The 18,984-nt window shown below is 45.0% G+C and overlaps 1 protein-coding gene across 2 annotated transcripts in view; it reads right to left on the reverse strand.

Annotated features, from left to right (window-relative positions):
* Window positions 1-239: 239 nt before the first annotated feature.
* The window catches only part of HM13 (histocompatibility minor 13), a 28,988-nt gene continuing 10,243 nt past the window's right edge, over window positions 240-18,984 (reverse strand). Inside the window, exons 5-13 of one of the 2 annotated variants that reach the window (XR_006103588.1) lie at window positions 18,498-18,583; window positions 18,202-18,327; window positions 16,808-16,865; window positions 12,695-12,778; window positions 11,343-11,379; window positions 10,993-11,095; window positions 10,017-10,102; window positions 5,715-5,925; window positions 240-765 (exon numbers count right to left, since the gene is read on the reverse strand). Coding sequence is in view for 1 of the 2 variants with exons in the window: in XM_042464179.1 (XP_042320113.1) it covers window positions 684-765; window positions 10,017-10,102; window positions 10,993-11,095; window positions 11,343-11,379; window positions 12,695-12,778; window positions 16,808-16,865; window positions 18,202-18,327; window positions 18,498-18,583 (662 nt within the window). In the remaining variant the exon portion in view is untranslated. The remainder of the gene's footprint in view (window positions 766-5,714; window positions 5,926-10,016; window positions 10,103-10,992; window positions 11,096-11,342; window positions 11,380-12,694; window positions 12,779-16,807; window positions 16,866-18,201; window positions 18,328-18,497; window positions 18,584-18,984) is intronic. The other variant, XM_042464179.1, reaches the window with a different exon arrangement.

The raw sequence follows: 18,984 nt of genomic DNA on the forward strand, positions 1-18,984 counted from the left end.
GTTTCTCTCCCCCTCTGAGCCAAGACCAGACACTTCTTCATCAAAATATGCCTCCCTGCTACACCAGTAAGCAGCAGTGGCATCTCCCAGGTCTTGAGAGCTGCCAAGGCATGGGGAGGATACAGAGCTTTGCAGGTAAAGCATTATGCTCTGCCCTCCTGATGCAGGATCTGGGGCACAGACTCCTGCCAATGTAAAAACCTGGTGATAGCATAAATGAAGGAGACAGTCAGTCACGCTGGTCCTTCAATAATCTGTTTTTATTTAATATGAGAAGAAGCAAATCCACGATACAAAATTTAAAAATCAGCCCCCAGCAACCCTCCCTGTTCCACCCTCTGCATTTCCTTCATCCCACCAAGACAATGAATAAAAACTGGGGAAGGGGCTCACAAAGGCATTTTGGGGGAAAGAGGGGGTGGAACCACTTTGCCACTGTGCCCCCCCCAAAAGAGGAGGAGGAAGAGGACTTGCTCATACAGGCTGAGAGGGTCAAAAAGGACCCCCGCTGCTGCCATTGCTGCCTCCTCTCCCTCCCCCTCAACCACAGTTCGGACAGACGCGTACACGAACAAACACACATGGCCGTTACATGATCCAGTTGCCTCTTGAAAAACGAAAAACACTTGCAATGGGGAAGGGGGTGAAGCAGACGATGCCCAGCCCGGCTGAGCACTCCAACATCACTTCTCCTTCTTGTCCAGCTCCGTCTTCCCTTCTTTGGCCTCCGCCGGCACCTCCTTGGGAGTGGTGTTCTCCTCGTAGCTGGGGGGCGACAGAACAAAAGGGTGGCAGGTGAATTCTTAATTGTGCTGCTTTTCACCTGGAAAGCCCAAAATTGCTTAGCACCCAGCTATTTGAGCGGCTGTGATCTCCCCATGTGAGCCTAGGCCCTTCCTGCAGTCCAAGCATCTCTGCAGACATAACTTGTGGGGATGTGAGATAGAGATCTCTTGGTGGCTTGATATTAGAGACCTCTTTGTATTCTATTTATATGCCATCTTTTTCCTGGGTGACTGCCTCAGAATGGCTACTATCTTTCTAGGGGTATGTGAATGGTCCTTTTCCTTACTCTTCTTCTGGTGGCAGGTTCTGTTGTTTCTTAATTCCAATGGGCTTGTAAGAACTCTATGTTTCTAAAATATTTATTTATTTATTTATTTCCCACCTCTCCTCATGGATTGAGGCAAGGGACAACAACAATTAACAAACAACAACATCAGTTAAAACACACATCAGTTTAAAAGGACAAATAAGATGTGCTCATATTAAAATCTAAAATTCATCATTGAAAATTTAATTTAAAAACCATCTGGGTAAGCCTGTTGGAAGAGACTAGTCTTCGATTCTCTTTTAAATGCAGACAGCGTATTCAGCTGTTGAATCCCTTTCAGCAGGCCATTCCACAATCTAGGGGCAGCTGAAGGAAAAGGTCCTCTGGCTGACAGTTGCCAATATAGTCCTGGCTGACCAGAGTAAATGTCCATCAGAAGACCTGAGCACATGGGACAGATTATATGGGAGGAGGTGATCCTATAGGTAACCTGGACCCAAACCACATAGAACTTTAAAGCTAATAACCAACACTTTCTGGTGTTGGGCTCAAGGGGGTTCACAAACAGAACAGAATCTGAGGAAAAAGCTGATAATCAAATTTAAACACAATTTTTAAAATGTCACATTAAAACCACAGCACATAAAACAGTGGTTCCCAACCTGTGGGTCGGGACCCCTTTGGGGGTCACAGGGGTCGCCTAAGACCACTGGAAAACACATATTTGCATGTAGCGATGAAATATGATTGTATGGTTGGGGGGCACCACAATATGAGGAACTGTATTAAAGGGTCGCGGCATTAGGAAGGTTGGGAACCACTGTCATAAAGGGTATAAATTCATCAAAAAGCATACAAAAAGTTAAAAATATAACACTCCAATGCCAAGGCTCCCTGCAAGCACTTGCTGGACTACCACTCTGGAGACCAGGGTTCAATTTCCAGCTCGGCCATGAAACACACTGGGTGACCTTTGTCACATGCTCTCAGCTTCGGGGAAAGGCAATGGCAACCCTCCTCTGAACAAATCTTGCCAGGCACACTATTCTTTTTTACCTAAGAGAATACCTTTCTAGGAATCTCCAGGTCCTCCAGTGCAACTCTATGGTGAACACCTGCCAGAGATTACTGGATGACCTACAAATGCCTAGAGAAAATTGTTTTTTACAGGCTGAGGGGCTGGATAGGTGGGCATCTTGCCACCCCTTTCTGCCCCAGATGGAGATTGCGGCAACCAAATGCTGCAGCCTCTAAGAGGCCTAAAAAGAACCCGCTCCGGTGGGTTGTTTAGACCGTGCACAGGGCGCCATTGGCACACTCACGCACCATGATGACGTTCATGCGGCGCTGTTTGCCACACTGGTAGTAATAATAATAATAATAATAATAATAATAATGGTAATGGTAATGATAATAAAACTAATTTAATACACAGTTTAAGTCCATTTCAACGCTGATCTTCTGTTGTATGTTAACTGTACTGGATTTGTTTTAATAAGCCTCTTTGAGTCTGGATTCCAGGGGAAAGAATATAAAGATAAAAGATTATGACAATTCAACATTTGCCTTGCCAGCAGAAGAGGCAGGAGGTTTGTTACAAAAGCCCTCCACATATGGTGGCACTGCAGCAGGCAATCTAGTCATGCCTTACAAGGAGGAATATTGGTCTTGTGTCCAGGATTCAGCATCCTGACACTTTGAAAGTGTCCACCGCCTCCCCTCCTTTGAATAAAAATAATGTGTACATTTCTATATCTTCAGTATAGAAAGACAGGCATGTCAGCAGTTAGGAGGGTTTTCAGAAGGCTTCCAGAGAAAAAGGATAATTTAATTTAAGGGTAGGATCTGTGCAGTATTTCAGATGTTACTGAACTGCAACATGCAGAGCTCTAGCCAGTATAAAGTCAATGGTAAAGAATGTTGTATAAGGATGTGATGGCTTAGTGGTTAAGACACCATTTCTGACAATCAGAAGATCGGCAGGTTGGCAGTTCAAGGCCCAAGTGCTGCATGATGGGGTGAGTGCCTATCACTAGTCCCAGCTTCTGCCAACCTAGCAGTTTGAAAGCATGCAAATCCAAATAGATAAGTAGGTACCACTTCTCAGTGGGAAGGTAACAGCGTTTATTGCAGTCATGCTGGCCACATGATCACTGGATTCATCTTTGGACAACGCTGGCTCTTTGGCTTAGAAATGGATATGAGCACCACCCCTTACAGACAAGTACAACTAGACATTCATCTCAAGGGGACTACCTTAATCTTTACCTTTACTTTTAAGGAATGCTGGGAGTTACAATCCAACAACATGGCCACATGAATCCCACCACAATCTACTTTCTGCTTGTCTCTTTAACCAAGCAGATAAATAAATCCACTACAGAGGAAGTGATGCATATGTTTTTGAATCCTTTAGCATAACACTACATCCTTCCACACTACACATTTAGAACACTATGATTCCACTTTACTGTGTTCATACCAATAGCCATTACTGGGCCACTGATGTTGGACAGGATGAGCATTTGCTTGCATCTGGCAGGGCTAGGCAGGAGGTAGTCTGCCAGCTACTGTACTAAATACACACCTCTCCTCTAGGACTTCCCATGAAACAGATACTAAAGTGTCAATCTTTAGTACTCAGTTGGTCTATCTCCATCACCATCACCTACACACACCACACACACACACACACACACTATATATATAAGCTTCAGAAGACCTGAAGTGACAGACTCAAATTACAAGAAAGGAGATTCTGACTGAACTTTAGGAAAGAACTGCCCATGGGTAAGAGCTGTTTGAGAATGGAATAGCCTGCCTTGGCAGGTGATGGATTTTCTTTCACTGGAGTTATTTTTTTTAAAAAGTTGGGTGCCTACCTAGCAGTGGATCCCTGCACTGGCAAGGAGCTGGACTTGGCAGCCGCAAGGTTGTGAGTTTGATCCCAGGGCTCCAAAGGTGACTCAGCTTTCCATCCTTTCCCAGGTTGGTAAAATGAGTACCCAACTTGTTGGGGGCAATGGGGCTAACCACCTAGAGTGCTGAATTCACTATGAAGTGGGAGAGAAATGTAAACGCTACTGCTTTTGCTAGATGGCCATTGGGGTCCCTTCCAACATTTATGTTTCTTCTGTGCTCCTTGTGCAGTCTACATGGATTTTTTATACACGGATTCAAGCATACACGGTTTTAAAATGTTCCAAAAAAAGTATAAATTTCAAATATCAAAACTTGATTTTCCATTTTTATAAGGGACACCATTTTGCTATGTCATTATATTTAATGGGACTTGAGCATACACAGATTTTGCTATACACGGGGGGATCTTGGAATCAAACCCCAGCGTATAACAAGGGTCCACTGTAACAGCTTCCGGAAATGAAGTGGCAGCAAATCTAGGCAGTAGATAGATAACCCATGGCAGAACAGAGTATACAGAAGTTAACTGGATGATTATTGTGTATCATTTCATGCCTTAATGTCCCAATATACACCTGAACCTCTGAATGAAGGAGAGGAGTTGTGCCTTCCTTCTCAGGTTGCTTTGGAGAAGTTAACTTGCCTTGGAGAGTGGTGGACTCTCTTTCTTTGGAGGTTTTTAAACAGAGGCTGGATGGCCATCTGTCAAAGGGTGCTTTGGTTGTGGTTTCCTGCATAGCAGAAGAGGATTGGATGGCCTTTGGGGTCTCTTCCACTTCTATGATTCTATGAAATCAAGCCTGAGAAAACACTGGAAGCCCAAATGATTAAACTGAGGTTACTGTATTTTGGACATATTGTGATGAGAAAGGAAACTGGATAAGATGATAATGCTGGGGAAAATGGAAAGTAGTAGGAAAAGTGGAAGGCCACATTGCAGGTGGACTGATTCCATGCCTGCTCAGAATCTCCAAGAATTGAGTATGGCTGTTACAACCAGGGTCTCTCATTCACAGGGTCAGCCTAAGCCAAAATGGTCTTGACAGCACATAACAACACAACTAGGGAAGTTTGCCTGTCCAAAGCCACCTTGCTCCTCCCTGCAGCTGAGCCAACCTCACGGACCAGGTTGCTCTGCACTTGACGGGTTTCCCCAGTTGTTGAAAAAGAGTTCTATTTCAGAGGGTGGTCTCTGTGAATTATGGGTTTGGCTTTTCGTGTTCCTCTCTTGAGCTGTTTTATTTATAATGCATTACCTTCCATTCACAAGCTGCTCTGCAGATCTGGTTTGGGGCAAATGCAAGAAGAAGATGGTTTGCCTTTTTTTTCAATGATATTTCTTGACTGGTAGTAGCTCTATCCAAGGGTTTCCCAGCTCTCAGAGTGATCTATGTTATCAGATAACCGAACCTGGGATACAGTAACTTGCAAAGTGTGTGCTTGACTACATTAGGACTGTTTTCCAGGACACTAAGAGAACTCAGAAAAGTTACTTTTTAGGACCATAGTTCCATGAATCTGCCAGGGAACACAGCTGAGCTCCCTGGGGATTCTGGGTTCTGCAGCCCAAAAAATACCTCTGGACATAGAGCAGCAGCTTGCATGCATTCTGCTCATTTTTCAAAATGAAGGTCTTGGAGACCCTTTCCAAATCATTGCTTATGTCAGCTGGACAGGCAAGGCCTCTTCTCCTCCTCCCCCAGGGGTCCTGTGGTCTAAAGCTTGGCTCTCCCCCTACCTGGCCAGAGACATACAGGCGGATGGGCCAGCAAGGCAGGCAGGGCCTTGCCCAAGAGGGCTACATGGTGCTGGGATTTTGCTGCCGGCGTCTGTGGGAACAGGAGAATGTCTGCTGCATGGAATCAGCGAGGCTGGACGGAGACCCGGAGACGCTAGGGAAATGGGTGAGCCGAGGGGTATGGGGCAAGATTTCGGTAGAAGATTCATAGCTGCAGGAGAGAGAGACACAGACAGGGCAGAGAGGAAAGGGGGAGGGCAGAAGAGAAAGAGAAAGGCTTAGGAGTGGTGGCATCCAGTGGCAGAGCACTTACTAGGGATGGATAGGATATTTGCTGTTATTCCTTTGTTGGACAAAAAATGTGTTTCCAAACTCTCAATAAGTGAGAATTTTGTGCAGTTCTCACCTAGCATTTGCACGTCCTGAAATGTTTCAGGAAATTATTCACTGCATAAATATGTGTGGGTGGTTTCATGTGAAAGTTATAGACTTTTTTTGGGGGGGGGGGGGAATCACATATGGTTTTCATGCAAAAAGACATGTTTTCCCCACACAGAAAGATACGTTTTTCTGGAAAGTGTTCTTTGTGCAAGAATTGTGGGTTTCGCTTGAGGTTTTCTGCACAAAAATCACATCTTTTTGCTCAAAAGCACCAATTTTGCCCACATATGTTCCTGGAAACAAAGTTTTCACTGGGAAAAGCATGACATCCCCATGTGCATTTGTGTGCAGTGACATCCCAAAACACTTCAGGGTGTGCGACTACTATACGGAGATACCTGCTTTGTCCTGCAGCAGAGAGGAAACTACAGGAATTATTTGCCCTTGTTGTTTACCTGTTCCACTCCACACAAGCATCCCAGGACTGAAAATCCTGGAAAAAGAAGCCCAAGGACTTTAGATATTGCCACACTTGGCATCCCTGCAAGGCTTTGAATATGGACAATTTTAGCCCCAAGTTGAGCGAGCAACAGAAAGCTCACCTGCTGTTTCAAGCTCTCACTGAAACCAGATGCTGACCAACTCTTCACTAACACGCAAGACACACTGTCCTATTCCTTCCTGGCTCAACCTGTCCCAATTCTTGGAGCTGTATAAAATGGAGACTTGAAAATCCACACAGCAATTCCTCTGGAACAAGCGTCAGAGAGTGAGGCTAAAGGGCAAATGAGATTCTTGTAACAAACTGAGTTGGGAGAAAAGTACCTTTTGAAAGAGGTGTGCGTTTTTAAAAATATCTTTAATTGGAAGGGTTTTTCTGCCTATTTGCCGCCTCAGTCTCCATTCCCAGTAGGGAATCTAATTCTTCCAGTATATCTCTCCCCAGAGCATTCCTGTCTCTCCAAAGGGAGTTAGATGCTTCCCAAACTCTCCTCGTCTCCTCTTCTGCAGGAGAATTTGAGGATATAATGCAGAGGTTGCAAATCTGGAGACACATTTCTAACTGCTACACCCAGGCCACCGATTATGCTTCTTCTAGTTAACAAAGCCTTTGACAAATGAGCTGCTTTTTGTAACTACCCAGGTTCCTGTTTTCTTCTTGTCCTCTGTCTAACTGGAAGGATTTTTTTTTTACCAGCATCAGCATTATGAGAATGGTGGAAGAGGGTTGTGCAAACACAGACTTTCAATGTTGAGTTGCAGCAGTATGTCTAGAGTAAACAATGAAATAAAGCTGAATGTGGGAAAGAATAGGATTTTATTCTAACCAATCCTACTGAAGCTATGTGTATTTGACTGTTAGTCAAGATTATTTGTAGCTCCAGAGAATATCACTTGGGGCAATGGATGCAAACTACATGAAAAGAGAGTCCACCGCAACATTAGGAAGAACTTCCTGAGAGTAAGAGCTACTTGACCGTGAAAGATGCTGCCTCAGAGTGTGGTAGACTCTCCTTCTTTGGAGGTTTTAAAACAGAGGCTAGATGCCCATCTAACAGGGGCACTTTGATTATGTATTCCTGTATGGCAGGGGGCCCTTGAGGTCTCGTCTATGATTCTGTGATTCCATTGACAATTTACTGTTAACTGCATTTTAATATGAACATGATATGCACTTTTATCTGCATCTGTTTTAACTTTAGTAAGCCACCTTGAGACCCAGAGCTGAGAAAAAGGAAGGCTCTAAATAAATAAAATTCACCATCCTTGGCGCCAGTCAGCACAGCCAAGGGTGAGGAACACTGGGACAGCAACATTCAAACTGCCATTCCTCTGCTACTGTGCAACAACACAGTGTCCAGGCCCCCAAATTCTGCCATTTAGGACCCTACTGTGTCCCTCCAATTCTTGTTGCGGAGGACTCCCCTGGACAATTCCAACTCTTGCTTCCATGTGGCTGGAAAGAAGAAAGCCTTGCCAAACAGTTTGCAGCCTGTGCCATGAAGATAAAAGGGCCAGAAATGCCCGCATGTGAGACCAAAAGAAGGGCACCTCCATCCCTCCCTCTTCTGGAGGCACTTGCCTGGGTGAAGGTCAGGGCAGCCGAGAGGTGTGTGAGGCCTCTTGTCATCTCCTGTCAGCGCTCCCAGGAACCGGCTGCACATCAAAGCAACCTGGATGGGAACTGAGGGACGCTGAGCAACACCTGCCGGGATTCCTGGGGTGGGGAGCCTTCCGCTTGGTCTGGGTGAGCCGCTTTTATCTGTGTGGGTCCCCCCCCTCCACACTTCCTGCCTCTCTCCCTTTCTAACTACCACAGCACTTTCAAGGTGCCTATGGAATGGAGAAAGACACTGCAGTACACCTCTCCGTGGAGCACTTCTGCCCTATATGAGGAGGGACAAAGCTGCTACTGCTGTCATTCCTACATCTGAGAGAGAACCAGGCCCATTTTGCCACTGGCAAAGACTATGAAGATGCCTTGGCTCATGCACTTAGCAGACACTTATGCACTAAACACTGGCCCTTTGGCGTTGGCCATGGAAACATCCTCAGATCTGGAATACAGGGATCTTCCAACCTTCTTGATGGGGTTAGAAGGCAACTCCCAGAATCCCCCAGGCAGCAGCTGCCATCCAACCCACTGGGAGGATCGCAGGTAGAAAAAGCTGGGCTACATCATGGTGTCAGCTAATGGCCAGCAGGATAAAGCACAATTCCCCACAGATAAACATATGGATTTAGGCAGCTTTTAAAACATCTATACTTGAGAAAGAAATACTCCTCTCAAGAACCCAAAGTCATACAGTGGCTTTCATGCCCAGAGATATGTGGTCCCACAGGGTGGAGGCACACACCACACGTCTCCATATTCAGAAAAGTGAACCTATGGCACGCTGCCAGAGGTGGCACACAACGCCATTTCCTCCCAGCACGCGGCGGGAGGAGGAGGAGGAAGAGGTGTGTGTCTGTTCCTTCCAATCCTCCTCAGCCTCCAGCTGCCCGTTCCTTTTCTTCCCCTCTCACCCTCCCCAGATTTCAGCCAACTGATCTAGGACAGAAGTGGAAATGCCCATAAACAGGGCAGACCACAACACAAATCTCATCCCACAGCCAGGTCTCTGCACTCCTGTCCAGAACCACCCTAAACCCATCTCAGAGGCTAGGCTGATTTTTTTTAAACTTATCACCTTACAAGACAGAAGACAGGCATCTTGTTGGGAAGGCCTTGGACCACAAGAAGTGGCTGTGGTAAATCTCTCCCAGGTGAAGGGCAGTATCTAAGTTACAGGGATGGCGTAACGCTGAGCAAACACAATCCATTCCAGCATGCCACAAGGTAAAACTAGGATACAGTTCACGTGGGGGTGCCCACTCAGATGAAAAGGAAATGACTACTGTAGCTCTCCAGATGTTTTTGTCACTCTCTAGATATTGTTGGCCTATAACTCTCACCAGCTCTAGCAGGCACAGTCAATAGAGAGGGATTGTGAGAGCTGTGGTCCAGCAACATATGAACAACCTTGGTTGCCCACATCTGCAGGGTAACACAGCATGTTCTGAACTAGGTTATGCAAGAAGCAAAAAAGAGACTAGCTTTAATACATGACTGGCTCATGACAGCCCAGCACTGATAACCCATTTCCAGGACTCGAGAGAAAGTATCAGTTTCCAGTAGTGCAAAGGTGACATTTGGTTTCCTGGCCCAGAGACACACTTGCTTGGGAAGATGCTTGGCCGATCATCCCTTCTCCAGCCCCAGCAACAGGCCTTACTTCATTGAGGTAAAATAGTGAAAGCAAAATTAATGTTTCCCACCCACCCTGATCCACCCAAGTATGATCAACATTGCAGCCCATTTTGCCAACTGTGTAGTCTATCAAATATCTGTGTGCAGTTCAGCAGGCTAAAAGCACTCACCTGAACATTTCTGCCACTTCTCCCTTCACCAGAGCCACAAGGAGAGGGAAGCCGATGCAAGCTGGGACTAGGTACAGCAGAGCTGGCTGTGATGGGAGGGAAAATCAAGAAGTAGCATTATGGAAAAGGTAGACTGCAAGGAGAGCTCAGAGGCAGATTGTCTTGGGAAATCTGTTATGATCTGCCAGCAGTACTAGTAATAATATAACTTGTTGCTTTGGTGGCCCTGATTCAAAAGTCTGAACAACAGTAAATTGTGCCTTATTAGTATGGAAGACAGTCCTTATAAGATGTATACCTAGAATATGTAATGCCTATAAAAAAGAAGTACCTAGACTGGAAATGTTTTTGGGATACAGGATGAGTCTTTCTTATCCGGAATTCTGAAATCAGATATTCCAAAACCCAAAATTATCCACATGCATGGCTGAACTTCTTAATACTCATTAGGAAGACCTTCCTGACAGTAAGAGCTGTTCAATAGTGGAATACGCTGCCCCAGAGTGTGGTGGAGTCTCCTCCTTTGGAAGTTTTTAAACAGAGGCTGGATGACCATCTCTCAATGGGAGTGTTTTGACTGTGTCTTCTCATGAGAAAGCATGACTCATTAGAAAAGGCAAGAGGCCAAGAAACAAACCAATGGATTCAAACCCCAAGGGAAGAGAATCTGGCTAAACCAAAAAAACTTCCTGATATTAAGACAAAAAGCTTCTAAAAACTCAACCTATCCAGCTCTCTAAGCTGTTTCTCACAGTGTTTGGTTTTCAGACCTCTGAGCATCCTGGTCACCCTCCTATGGACTTCCCATGGAGTGGCTCAGTTGAGGGATGTTAAATCCTTGGGGTCATGCGTCATGCCTTGTGTTCGCATGAGGAGACCTGGAAACTTCTATCTCCAGTGCCAAGAACCTTCCAGCTCCTAGGCAAAACTACAAACCACAGTTCAATTCCTTTTACCACAGATAAAGGCAGCTCACCTGGGCATGTTTGAAGACATGCATGATGAAGATAGTGAGGCCGAGACCAAAAATATAAGCCACAAAGCTGGTGTAGAAGTACGTGTGCGTGTTCTTCTTGAGGCTGTGCAAGGGATAAAACAGAAGAGGGGGTTGTTATGGAACTCTAGAGGCCTACAGCAGCACATCCGTCCATTCAACGCATGGACAGAGATCCAGAGGTGCCACTAGGTCCTCAAAGGCAGAAAAAATACCCAGGGCATTTCTGTTTCCCACCCTGCTCATGCTGGGTCCATGACCAACTGATCCTTTGCAGGATTTACACAGAGTCACTTGGTGAATATGTGACTGCAATCCAATGAAAAACACACCTGATATCAAAGCGCAGCAGCAAAGCAATGAAGATTCCTGCAAAAGGAAGGAAGAAGAAATACTGTGTCAGGACAACAGGATCAACAGCGCACCTACAGGCTTTCTACAGAGCTGCTGGGCTGCACTGCTTCAAGCCACTCTCAAGGCCACAACACCCCCTGGTGGCTGTGCAATGGAAATGTTTGCAAGGGAGAGGAAGGAACTGTTGTTGCACGCCTCCAAGTCATTTTTGACTTATGGCAACCCCAAGGTGAACCTATCACAGGATTTTCTTGGCAAGATTTGTTCAGAGGAGGTTTGCCATTGCCATCCTCTGAGGTTGAGAGAGTGTGATTTGCCCCCTGTCACCTAGTGGACTTCACAGTAGATTAGGGAACAGGGGTTCAGCCTGTGCTGGATGGCTTTACTTTCCTCCTGAAGACACAGGTTCATAGCTTGGGTGTGCTCCTGGATTCAGTTCTGAGCCTAGAAGCTAAGATTTCAGCAGTGGCTAGGGGTGCATTTGCAAGGCTAGAGTTCTTATGCTAGTTGTGCCCATTCCTTGAGATGTCAGAGCTGGCCATGGTGACATACTGTATGCCTTAATTACATCTTGGCTGGACTAATGCAATGCACTCTAAGTGGGGCTGCTTTTGAAGAGTGTTCGGAAACTTCATCTGGTCCAGAAAGTTGCAGCCAGATTACTAATGGGTGCTGGCCACATGAAGCACAAAACTTTCCTGTTGCAAAAGCTCCATTGGCTGCTGATCTGTTTCAGGGCACAATTCAAACACAGCACTTGTCCAGGTTATCTCCCTTACAAACCAGCCTGTGCTCTGAGATCAGCTGGGGAGGCATTTCTGTCTGTCTCACCTCCTTCATAGGTACATCTGGAGAGAACATGGGAGACAGAGCCTCTTCAATGGCTGCTCAGAGGCTCTGGAACTCCCTTCCCAGAGAAGTTGAACAGGCACCCTCCTGATTTTCTATTTATAGACAAGCAAAGACATTTCTATTCCAACAGCTATTCAAAGAATTATGATATAAGACCCACCTACACAATGAGCTGGGTATTACTAACTGCTGTGCGGGGGTGTATGTGTGTGTTTTAATATATGTTTTAACTTCGTTGTTTTTTTAATTGTTTGTGTTTCAACTTTTATATTTTGTGGATTTTTAACAATATTTTTTAATCATTCTAAGCCACTTTTAGTCCTAATCTGTGAAAAAACCATTACAGAAATAAATATAATGATGATGATGATGATGAACGACCAGGAGCCCTCTCCTGATTTCAATCTGGCAACCCTCCCATTGGCCTGAGGCACACAAACCCTGAAGAAGGAGAATGCCCCCGCTTTCTTCCTCTTACCTGGGATAACAATGTCCCCCAGACCCAGCATGGCAAAGTTGTCAGCCTCCAAACCTTTCTCTAGCAAATCTTGAGGGAAAACCACTGAAAAAAGAAAGCAAAAAGGATAGGTAGTTTTGGAACCATGAGTAGAAACAGAGTGCTGTCTTCAAATGTCAATAAAGTTTTCACACACACTCTAATCCTGCCCTGCTGTCGCATTTCACATTGAGACAAAAGGAAGCAGCAACAACTAAGAACATTGCCAGGAGATCAAATGGCCACCTTTCCAACCAAAACCAGTTAACACAAAAGCAGAAATGAATGAAACAGTTATCCTAAATGTGAGAAGAGCAAAATGTATATAATATCCCTGCTCTCAAGTCACATGGGCCCAAGATCCCAAATGCTACCACTATCAAGGCATTTTTCTAGCCTCCCATAATAAAGACACAAAGTGTCTTTGGGCACATCTACAATTGCTAGAATATTCCAGACTGCCCCCATGGTAGTCTGGCCATGAATTCCCCCCAAATGCGGCCCTTATGTTGTGGGTTTTTGACTCTCTTTCCCAGTGATGATGGGTGGCTACTTTTGCACAAAGTCCCCATTCATCAGCCAGCACTACTGCTGAGGTCAGAATGAGGCACCCAGCTATGCTATCATCGCTAGGCTTGTTCTGACTTCAGAGCGATTTGTCTCCAAAGTGGTGGCACTGGGCAATTCACAGGGACCATTACTGAAAAGGCAGCCACAGTTGCTGCTGAAAGCCCACAATATATGGTGAACTCTTTAAACATGGGATGGGGAAAGAAGCCCTGAATCAGGCGTGAGCTTCATGAACAGTCTGGACCCAATTCAAGTTTTGGTTCTGATTTGTGTAAGCAGGATGTAGAAAGCCTGGAGGGAATCAGGGTAAATCACCCATCTAGACAAGTCCCTGGCTGATACACGCAGCATAAAATTCTCAAAGTATGAAAGTTAAAATTAACACCGTGAAACAGGCCTGAAAACATACTAGAAACTCAGTGCAATTGGAACAGAATTTGCTACAGAACTGGCCAAGCAGGATCTTCTGTGTTTTTTGTTATGTCTTCACCAGGAGACCATGAATAAGTATTCTGTCCCAGGTAATGCTGAGAAACGGAATAAGTGACCTTCAAAAATGTAGGGTGGAAAATTTCTCAATGCTTAATTTTTCAACGGAAAATTTTCCACTCCATACATTTGTCTACATTTGTTTATCCAGTTGTCTAAACTCTTGTTCTGCAATCAATCATGTTCATGATTGCAGGAACTTCTAGACCTGTGATGGCAAACCTATGGCACGCGTGCCATGCGTCGCCATTTTGCCAGGCACGGGGCGAGGAAGAAGGCAGAATTGGCACGTGCGTGCCCATTCCACCTCCCCCCTGCCATTTTTGGGCCTCCCGCTGTCTCTCTGAGGGCTCCGTGAAGCCCTTTGGCGCAGAGCAAAGGGCCGAGGAAGAAAGGGTGGGCGGCCTCCTCCTCCTCCCCGCGGGGCTTCGCCAGGCCGGAGGTGTCCTCCGGAGGACACCTCCGGCCTGGCGAAGCCCCGAGGACAGGAGCAGGGCCTGCGGACCCTTTGCTCCTGCCCCCCATGGGCCCTTACTGGTCCCCAGCTGTCTCTGAGAGACAGCTGGAGGCCAAGGGAAGGGCAAGAGGAGCAGGCGCGTGCCTTTCACCCCTCCCCCAACTTCCCCCAACTTCCAGCTGTCTCTCAGAGACAGCTGGAGGCTGGGAAAGGGCGCGAGGTAAATCCCCACCCCTGGAGGGTGGAAGCCCCGCCTCTGGCACAGGCCCCCGCCCCCGGAGGGCGGAAGCTCCACCCTTGGCACGGCGACCTCAAAAGGCTTGCCATCACTGTTCTAGACAGTCTTCTAAGGAGACAAGCACTGATAAACCCTACGGCTCAGAGGAATAGACTAATCAATTAACATACTGCTAAGCTTGTTTCTGGTTTGCACAATCTCTTGCTCTCAGTCAATCAGAAGTACAAGTAGTCAAGACAAGTATGTAGTTAAGTTGCCTACGCTCACAGTCTCACACTGACCCTTTAGTGAAACAGAATGTTTAACCAGTTGTACTCAATCAGATTTTCCTCATGTTGAATGGTACTGGTAAGTAGCCCAGAAAGCTATAGAGAAGTTGAAGGTACTACTACAGTTATACTTCAGCCAAAGAAAGGGACACTGCTCATATGAATTATATCAGGCACAGCTTGCTTTAAGCACGAGTCCTAAAAAAATAACGTTAGTTCATTACAGCCATTTTTTGTTAAATAAGAAGGAAGTAGAGGTTGAGTATCCCTTATCTGAAATTCCAAAAATTGAAATATTCCAAAATCCAAAATTGTCCCAATAGGTGGATGAGACAGTGACACCTTTGCTTTCTGATGGGTCATGCTTTGTTTCATGCATAAAATTATTTAAAAAATATGTATAAAATTGCTTTCTGGTTATGCTTATAAGCTGTATATGAAACAAATGAATTTCATTTTAAGATTTGAGTCTCATCTTTAGGATCACTCATATATATGCAAATATTTCAAAATCCAGAAAAATCCAAGACAGTTCCGACTCCAAGCATTTCAAATAAGACACAGGTTCGCAGTTTGGGGGTAATCTTGGACTCAACTTTAAACTTGGAGGCCCAGGTCTCTGCTGTGACCAGGAGTGCTTTCGCACATTTAAGACTTGTGCGCCAACTGCACCCGTTCCTCGAGAAGCCAGATCTGGCCACGGTGGTACATGCCTTGGTTACATCCCGTTTGGACTACTGTAATGGGCTCTACATAGGACTGCCTTTGAAAAGTGTTCGGAAAATTCAACTGGTTCAAAGAGCTGCTGCCAGGCTGTTAACAGGGGCAGATTACACAGACCATACAACTCCCCTGTTGAAACAGCTTCATTGGCTGCCAGTTCGTTCCAGGGCACAATTCAAGGTACTGGTTATATCCTACAAAGCCCTACATGGCTCAGGTCCACATTATTTGGCAGACCGTTTCTCCTGGTATGAACCTGCCCGGACTCTGAGATCCTCTGAAGAAGCCCTTCTCTCCATCCCAACACCTTCACAATCACGTTTGGTGGGGACACGAGAGAGGGCCTTCTCAGCGGCTGCCCCTAGACTCTGGAACTCCCTGCCCAGGGAGAGAAGAATGGCTCCCTCCTTGATGGCTTTCCAATGTCAGGTGAAGACCTACCTGTTCAAACAGGAATTTAAGGAATCACTATAAGAACGGGCAGGAATATTGGACTAGTTTAATCATTCTGTTTAATGCATGTTTTATTTTTAAAATGTTTTAATTGTACTTTTTGTTTGTTTGTTTGTTTTTTAATTGCTGTGAAGCCGCTCTGAGTCCCAGTCCTGGGAAAAGAGCGGGATAAATAAATAAATAAACAAACCTGTGTATTATATTCTCCTTGTGCTATTAAAATAATTCCAATAAAATAATTTCCAGATAAAACTTTGAATGCTTTTGAATATAATGTTAAAGCCAAACATTCTAAATTAGATAAGATTGAAAGCACTGGATTCCTTCCCCCCATTCTACCTTTTCTAGGAAAGCAACATCCCTGGTGGCCTTCCAGATACCGTTGGGCTGCAATGCCCATCATCCCTCACTACCAGCAAGGACAGATGGAAGTTGCAGTTCAACAACATCTGGAGGATCATATGCCTCCCAACATTAAACTAAAGTTACCAGACCACATTTACAGCCACATCTTGTAAAGACCACTGCAGCAGCTGGTCTCAGAAAGCACCTCCTTCTGCTACAGATGTAGTGGTACAAAGCTCCATTCCTTGGGGAGCCTGTTCTTCAAATTTAAGAGCTGTCATGGGCCACGTCCAACAGAACCTCCCACCCTCTGTCATCATTGTACAGTTCTGTAAGGGAAAAGACTTTCTGTGGCTGAACCACAAGCCCTCAATTTCTGCAATAAGAACTGGGTCCTAGAGCAGCAGTTCAGTGAAAGGAACTTGTATTTCACAGCTCTGTTAATGATGCCCTATGGGAAAAATTCTCAGTTGCTCAAAGCATAAGCCATTTGCTTACAGTGTTGCTCATGTCCACCAGAATGTTGTTGGAGGTCTAAGCCAGCTACTCACATTTGATGGGGGCTTCAAATGATTTCGCAACCGTCACCATCACATTGGTACCAAAGACCTAGGGAAAAGGAGAGCAGCATGAAGGAGGAAGCAAGGCTGATTAATAAAAACAAAACAAAACATCACTATTGCCAACCCATGGCAAACAGGCTATAATCCTGTAGGTTCCTCCTTTGTTGTTGTTATGTGCCTTCAAATCAACTCTGACTTATGACACCCAGAGCTTTCCTGGCAAGATTTATTCAGACAGTGGACCAATAGCTAAAGAATTCACCTCATGCAAAAGTTTAAAATGTAATTAACCTATCAATAACATTAAAAATTATATCATTAAAAAGAAACGAATAGACAATCACCATATCTGAGGAAAAGGTGAAAAGTATAATAACGACAACCACGTATTAGTCCAGCCTTCCCTAATGTAAAGCTCTTCAAATATTTTGGAATACAACTCCCAAAAGTCTTGACTGTTAGCACAAGTTAAGTCCAAAGCATTTGGAGAATACCAAACCGGCTTAGTCATTGTCCCTAAGGCTGTATCTAAAAGCAAGCGTGATACCATGGTTAGGGGTTAGACTGTGACTTGAGATAACAAGATTCCAGTCCCCAGTGAGCCATGAGACTCATCAGATGACTTTGGACTAGTCACTTTCTACCTGACCTATCCTACAGATTAGTTGTAAGGGTAAAGTGGCAACGAGAAGAGCCATGCCCACCACCTTGAACTCACAAAGAAAGGGAGGATACAAACATTTAAAAATAACAAGTCTAATTATGATATTATTGTTATTACATTAATTTGCTTCTCTTTTTTTCCAGACTAGGACTCAGAATTTAACTAGAGAAAGTTGTTAATTCTGCCTAAGTATGTGTAACTGAAATACCCCTCCCTCCCTCCTCTCTCTCTTGCCTCCAATACTGAATCTGAAAAGTGTGGTGCTGGAAGAGAGTTCTGCAAATACCATTGACTGCAAAAAGAGAAATAAAGGGGTCCTAGATCAAGCAACACTGAAACTCTCCCTAGAAACCAAGATGACTAAGATAGAATGTATTAATTTGCGCATATAATGAGAAGGGATGATTCACTAGAAAAGACAATAATGCTTTGCAAAGTAGAAGGCAGTAGGAAAAGAAGAAGACTGAATTCCAGGTGGATAGACACAGTCAAGGAAGCCAGACTTGCTCTGTGTCTGCAAGACCTGAGTAGGGTGGTTAATAACAGGATGCCTTGGAGGTCTCTCATTCATGGGGCCATCATAAGTTGAAGTCAACTTGACAGCAGTTGTCTTAGGCAAGGAAGGTCCTTTGAACCTCACTTTTTACTCTTTTGGTTCTGTGAACCCACTGTATCCACATTAACGCCCTCAAGTATCACCCAGTCAGTGTGATCTTACCCAAAAGATGTCATAGATGAAGAGGCCACCAAGGAGGATACAGCCAGTGCTGACGTTGTTCAAGTGGAGCAGCTCCACACCATTGAGAGAGAAGGCCAATCCAAAGAGGTTGTTGGCAATCCAATGCTGATGCAGGGGAGAAGGACAGGACAGCTCAGCATCCACAACAGCCCTGCCCCCACAACCGTCCCAAGCACCACAGGCAAACAGTGAGAAAAGCTGCCCAGGTTGAGCCACTGCTCTTCCCTACATCCACCACCTGGGCAGGTTGCATTACCAGCAGCACCCCTGCATACCTTCCTCAGCAAGTACCAGACTCCAACCACGCTGCTCATGGCCAGGCACACCAGGTCCTTGGTGTCAAATTCATAGTTCACAATCTCTGCAACAAAAGCCACCACGCCGTTGTCATCGTTAACAGCTTCTTTAACACAAAGCAAGAATTAGGATAGGCAAAAGCACAGTCAGCCTGGCAGTTTTGCCAAAAAAGCAAAAGAACTAACAAGTTGATTGGAGAAGGATGGCATCGAAAATCCTGCTCTCCCCATTTTTATGTCAAATATTTCTACCCTCCCTGCATATTGTGAGATCTTAGGGCAAGGGTATGAGTAAAAACAACTGAAATGGTTTAAAACAACTTAGAATTTTAAAAGAGCAAATTATTTACCAATTTTAAAAGAGTAAATTAATTTTACTCTTTTAAAACTTGCAATTGTTTTAAACTGTTAAAACTGTTTTTACGCATGTATCATTGGCTGTCAGAGGCATGCTACATCTGAGGAA

This window comes from Sceloporus undulatus, chromosome 4 (assembly GCF_019175285.1).
Source record: "Sceloporus undulatus isolate JIND9_A2432 ecotype Alabama chromosome 4, SceUnd_v1.1, whole genome shotgun sequence".
In the NCBI taxonomy this organism is placed as follows: Eukaryota; Metazoa; Chordata; class Lepidosauria; order Squamata; family Phrynosomatidae; genus Sceloporus; species Sceloporus undulatus.